General features: G+C 32.7%; 1 protein-coding gene across 1 annotated transcript; it reads left to right on the top strand.

The window, feature by feature from the left end:
* Nucleotides 1–781: 781 nt before the first annotated feature.
* Nucleotides 782–3,030, top strand: LOC114322210 (F-box/kelch-repeat protein At3g06240). The gene is made up of 2 exons (XM_028269478.2): nt 782–2,128; nt 2,674–3,030. Exon 1 carries the CDS (start codon nt 952–954, stop codon nt 2,104–2,106), a length of 1,155 nt encoding a protein of 384 aa, XP_028125279.2. The 5' UTR covers nt 782–951; the 3' UTR covers nt 2,107–2,128; nt 2,674–3,030.
* Nucleotides 3,031–6,417: the final 3,387 nt, after the last annotated feature.

Below are 6,417 nucleotides of genomic sequence, written 5' to 3' on the forward strand. Positions count from 1 at the left end.
ATTTCTTGTGCTTTTAAGTTATTTAATTATTTGTTAATTTTATGATATTTTCACCATCTGACAGTACAACATATAAGAATTTTAGAGACCAATTTTTTTGATCTCTAAAAATGAAAATTTTATTGCAAAAGACATTTAGAGATTAATTTCTATCGTGGTGAGGATAATCTCTAAAATATCGCACTCAAAAGTAAAAAATAAGGCTTTTAGTGATAAAATTTAAAAAATGTCAATAATAAATAGACTTTTAAGACTTTCTAAAAAAAAAAAAAAGAAGACTTTTAAGAACAAAATAATTTGGTCTCAAAATGGTTTATTTTTTTGACAAAAAATTTGATACCAAAATGATAATAATTAATCACTAATGTTCAATTTTTATAGCTAAAAATATAATGACGTTTTTCGCAACAAAAATATTTGGTCTTTAAAAACATTTTTCTCCCTAAATTTTAATCTCTAAAACTTTAATTTTTTATAGTGTAATAACTATTTTTCCATTTTAATTTTACATTTCATAACTTATTTAAAAATGATAATTTAGTTAAACCTCAAAAAAAATCTATAATTTAGCTAAATCTTAAAAGAATTTGAAATTTAGTCAAACTTCAAGCGGTATAGGTAATTTACCTTTATTTATTAAAAGAATATTTTAATTAATTTATGATATCTGTTAATGAACGTTAATTACGATGGAACGGAATATAATTTTTTAAAATCTCAGAAAGAATTTATAATTTTATTAAACCGCAAGGTAAGCGCAGATAATTTGCCTTTTTTCCTGTTTTTATCCTTTTCTATTTTTATTTCTTTCATTAAATCCTCCAACCAAGCCAACATAGCCTATTTCAAAATCTCAGTTTGGGAGCCGAACTCTCAAGCCCTAGAAGAAGAAGACGACGACGAAGAAGAAGAGCAAGAGAGAGCACGGTTTCAGGTAGATGAACCATAGCGATGTCGGACTTTCTCCCAGACGAAATTGTGGTGGAAATCCTCCTGAGACTACCCACCAAATCCCTAATCAAATTCAGGTCTGTTTCCAAATCTTGGAACTCTCTCATCACAAGCCCTAATTTCATCAATACCCACCTCACTCACTCACTCGCTTCCAATACCTACATAAACAGCTATGATAATCTCCCACTCGTGATAGTTAGGCAATACGATTCTGCTTTCTATAACGAAACAGAGAACTGCAAACTATTTCTTGATTCCGAAGACTCATTTGATGAATATAAAGCTCTTGAATACCCAATAAAGAGCTATTATAATCACTCTTTTTGGGCAATTGAGTATGCGAAAGGTTTGTTTTGCCTTTCCAAAAATGATCGGTTTTTTCTTTGGAACCCATCGATTAGAAAGTCCATGGCTATTCCCAAGCCTATGATCAAGACGCCTGCGCGTTATCATTGGTTTGGATTTGATCCGAGGACCAACGATTATAAGGTGGTTAGAGTAGTGGACTTCAATCGAAATAAATTGTTCAATGAAGAGCCAACAACACGCATTGAGGTTTACTCCCTTAACGCGGGCTCGTGGAAAATCGTGAGTGGGGCGAGCAACTCTTTTCCGGATGAGATTACCATAGCTTTTTTTGGGCGATTCACTACTTATTTAGAAGGGGCTATTCATTTTCCTGCATATATGAAGATATCCAATGATCCATTGATTTTGTCATTTTGTCTGTCTGATGAGGTGTTTCAAACGATGCTGTTACCGGATGGTATTTTTGGCCTCGAAACTATGGTCATTGCTTCAGTATTCGGGGGATTGCTTTCTTTGTTGTGTTATGAATTTGCTCCTCCTGGGTACAATTCTTGTTCGATTTGGATAATGAAAGAGTACGGCATAGTTGATTCTTTGTATAAACAGCTCACAGTTGATCTAACCGGAGGAATTACACGGGTAGTAGGTATGCGAAATAATGGTCATGTATTATTGGATGTAAAAATGGCTACAGATTGGGTGCTTTCTTCATATGACCCTTCGGACCAGCAAATTAAGAATTTGGGAATTCATGCTACTGAATGCCCTGAGGTTGTTGATACTTATGAGGAGAACCTTATCTTACTCAACAAACCAAATTATGCATTTCTAGATGGGGAGTGAGCGGGAGGAAGAGGAAAGACAGGTAAAGCTTAATTCAACTCAATTTCAGCATTTACTTTCTGCAGTTTTATCTTACTCATGTAGTCTATATACTACGTTTGGTTGCTTGCCTATATGTCAAACTCTTAATGTGCTGATTTTGGATGTTGAATTGTTTCATAATTCTATGAAGAGCGGTCAGCATTGTAAAATACTGTTTTGTTGTAATGGTTGATTGATAATTAAACATTAGCAAGTGTATAAAATCGTAATGGCTTGAAGGATGGATCTTTGGATTCTTTGTGGTAACGGCTTTATGTTATGACAAGCAAAAGAACCGAAAGGATGCAAACCCAAACCACCAAACACTATGGGAGTTCACACTATTCCAACTTGAAAGATGGATCTTTGGATTCTTCTTTCGTATCTTGAACCCCAAAATAATAATATTGGTATGAGATCATCTCTCTAGGAAAATAAATGGCTTGTTTCAAATGTGATGAACACAATGGGTACAAATGCTCTATATAACATATTGGAATAATGTATTTCTTTTTTGTACATTAACTCTGTTGATCGCAAGTGCAGGTAAAACAAAGTTGGATAATTTCAAATATTCAATGGATTCAAAGCATGACCTAGTGGATGAGATAACATATGAATTGTCTTACCAAATGGAACTACAGATATTCTGATCCTATTGAGGCACATCAGATGAAACGAGTTTGTATTATTTTCAATTATGTTCAGTGGAAATATCATTTTTAGGAGTAAAACGATTATGGAATTTGAAATTTTTTGTTTTTGTTATTATTTTTTTGCTGCATCTCGTAATGTCGCTTTCAACTGGCATTCTAAGTTCTTAACTGTATACTGTTGTCAGTATATTTTTGCAGAACATTATCATATTTTCATTAAAGAGATGCTCAAGTCATGCTTCATATCTTTGCTCTGTGTTCATTCGGTTGGACGCAATTATTTTATTTATTTATTTTTTTTTGGGGGTACGTTTTTGCAGCAATATTGAGAGGTGTTTTTTATTCTTTAAGAGTTAGATAGCTAGATTATGAGTTAAAAATAAGCTTTATAAAAAATTAATTTGTTTTACATATTCTTACTTTTCTAATAATTTGCTAGAGTGACAAAAGGGAGTTTTTTTGGCATTAAATGGGTTTGTTAAATAAAAATACTAGAGATCTCAAATATTGTACTTGAATTTTTGCCAAACACTCGCATGACATCTTTCCAGGTGGCATTGGCATAAATTTTTTGACTTTTTGTTTTCTCTTGATATTTTTAGTTTTTTTTTTTTTTTTCAAATTTAATAATTTTAAATTTTTTTTTTAAAGGCAGTAGTCAATAAATAGGATGTAAATGATCTAAGTTGAGTTGAGTTTTGTAAAATTTGAGCTCAGTTTGTTTTTTTTATCAGGCTCGATTATTCAACTCGAGCTCAACTTGTTAATATTAATTAAGCTCAAATTCGGCTTGAAACTCGATCGTAATCTTTAACTATTATTTACATTATTTAAAGGGAAAATTAGTTTAGGGTCCCTCTCCCATTTTTCGTAATGGAAGAGATCTACAAAATTATTTTTTGATGTCTAAGATCCCTAAACATATATCAGGGAAATTTGACTTTTGCTTCTCTCTCTCTCTCTCTCTACCTCATTTTGATCACTACACCAGACGCCCTTCTTTAGTCGACTTTCTCTGTCTCTCTCTAATGGCCAATTTCAAACTCTAATCTCTCTCTTCTGTATCCCTCCAATCATGAGACTCATTGGCCCTATCGCCATTACCTTCGCTATGGCTGCCATCGCACTCTTAGGGACTGTCGTCGGTCAGCTAATCTTCAGATACCTCGGCGATCGTATGGGCCGACGGCGTGTCTACGGCCTCGTAACTAGATCGGCCATGCTCGGTTCCGCCACGGACCGCCTTGTCCTCCGTCGTCTTACTCCTTGTCTCTTTACAATCAGACTCTGACGTCAGCCTCTGTGGCTCCGACGAGCTATCATCCATACTCTGTTGATTGGTGTGAAATGGCTGGGTCTCCATGTGAGAGAGAGAGAGAGAGAGTGTGTGTGTTGAATATTGAGTCCCTCCGTCTGTGTGTGTTGTGGTGTGTGTGTGCCGTGTATGTGTGTGACTGTGTGCATGGGTTGTGTATTTGCATGGATTGAAGCTCTGTGTGTGCGGTGTGAAGCTCAAAAAATGAAGCTACCGTAGTGGAGCTAATATGTGTGTGTATCAGTGTCTTGTTTTTCAACCGAGAGGGAATTTTCTCTGGGAATAAGTAAATTTCTTTGGAGTGGAGAGGGAAATTTCTCTGGGTTGAATCTAGAGAAATTTTCTGGTGAGATTTTCTCTGTGATGTGTCTAGAGAAATTCTTTGGATCGAATTTTCTCTAGATTGATGTTGATGGACCTTAAATATCATGAAAATATTGAGTGTCGTTTATGCTATAAAATTATAATACCAGGGACCTCAAAAAAAAAAACCCTTATTTAAATATATAAATAATATATTTTTATATTTTATTATTATTTATATTATTTAACATATAAATCATATATGTATACTATTATTTATACATATTTTTATATTATTTAGTATATAAATAATATATTTATTTTATAATTTAAAAAAATATAAATGAGCCGAGTTTATTCGAGTTACGCTCTTTTACTAAACGAGTCTAAAAGTTAGACTCGAACTCTTTTATTTATTTAACGAACTGAGTTGAATTGTGTTTACGAACAGTTCTGTTTGTTTGCAACCCTATCTAGAAGTACTAAACAGTAAAATTAATTCTTTTTTTACCAATTAAATTTTATTTATGGAATTCTAATTTAGAAATAATTAAAAAGTAAAAATTTAATAAAAAGAAATTTACAAAGGAGAAAGAAAAAAAAAATGAAGTTAATTATGGTTAGCATCTTTACACTTATATCAAAATCTTCATTTAAGTTTGGCATCTTAAAAAAAGAAGTCAAAAAGTAAAAAAATCACTATCTTATTTAAGTCACATTATCTTATTTAAGTCATATCATCTCTCTGTTATATCACTTCAAAGTCAATTTATATTTTTAATCTCATATTTCGTAAGAAGTTAAAAAATGTACTTATTTAAAATATCCTAAATAACCCTTAGTCTCACTTTTCAATAGAGACAATTAATTTAGTACATTTTACGTAAAGTTATAATGTTGTTTTCCCATCTATGTATCGTACTTGAAGCTGATGGAGATTGATATGTGAGCCATACCTCCTATTTTTCTTTCCTTATTAGCGAGTAATTATTCTATATTTTATAAATTTTACATTGGCTCTATATCTAAGGCGCTAAATGAATACATGACTATAATAACAAAGTGACAGTAGATAAAGTATAATATTTTATTGGTTAGGGACATGAATACGTTGTGTTCTTGACGCAGTAAACAATTCATGCTTATTAGCACTCTTATGTTGTATAAATTATATACTTAAATAAAATAAATAAATTCATATTAAACAACTACTTTGAATTTCAGATAAAAAACATATTAAAATTTACAAAAATTCATAATAAAATAAAGCTAGCAAAATGAAGCAAACCGAAACCTGTGTAATACCACAATATCCTTAAAACAGATTAGCCATCTCACCGTGGGTGCTGGAGGAACGTCAACTTCTGTCTCCCGGGATATAACAGCTTAGACTAGGCTAACGCCGAAGCACCTTTTGTTAGCTTTGGCGAACTTGATAATGGTTGCATTCTCTCTAACAAGAACCAAAGAAGAGACTAGCAAAAGATAGGAAATTTTTTTTTTGGAGTAAAAAATCATCTCCAACTTTTTTTATCTCAAAATAACATCCCCATTTTCCATCAAAATCTCTCTAACAAACTCTACTTCTAAGTTGGACGGGAAAGGTCTTTTTTATACTTGAAAGGAAGATGTCTTAGTCATGAAGGCTACCATAAAACCTAACATCAGTGGCTATCAACTCTAGCCTTTAGGGCTAAAGTTACAAAGGTGTAAAACTCCAATGTGTATAATGATCATCAACTTTATCATCAAAAGATGAGAGTTACGAAGGTTGAATAAATAAATAAATAAATATATATATAAAGTTATTTAAGTAATCCAACTAGATGGATCGCAAAATGGATACGGGTATTGGGTCACAACCCGATCCACACCCAGTCTAAAACATATGCACAAGACAAACCTAGTCTACCATAGCACAATTTAGCCCATGTCCAAGACTAAGTCCAATACATGCACATACACAAGCCTAGGCCAGTCCAGTCCAGACCATGACTGAACCTAAGTCCAAGTCCA

This window comes from Camellia sinensis, chromosome 15 (assembly GCF_055761805.1).
Source record: "Camellia sinensis isolate YWXY chromosome 15, ASM5576180v1, whole genome shotgun sequence".
Taxonomy (NCBI): Eukaryota; Viridiplantae; Streptophyta; class Magnoliopsida; order Ericales; family Theaceae; genus Camellia; species Camellia sinensis.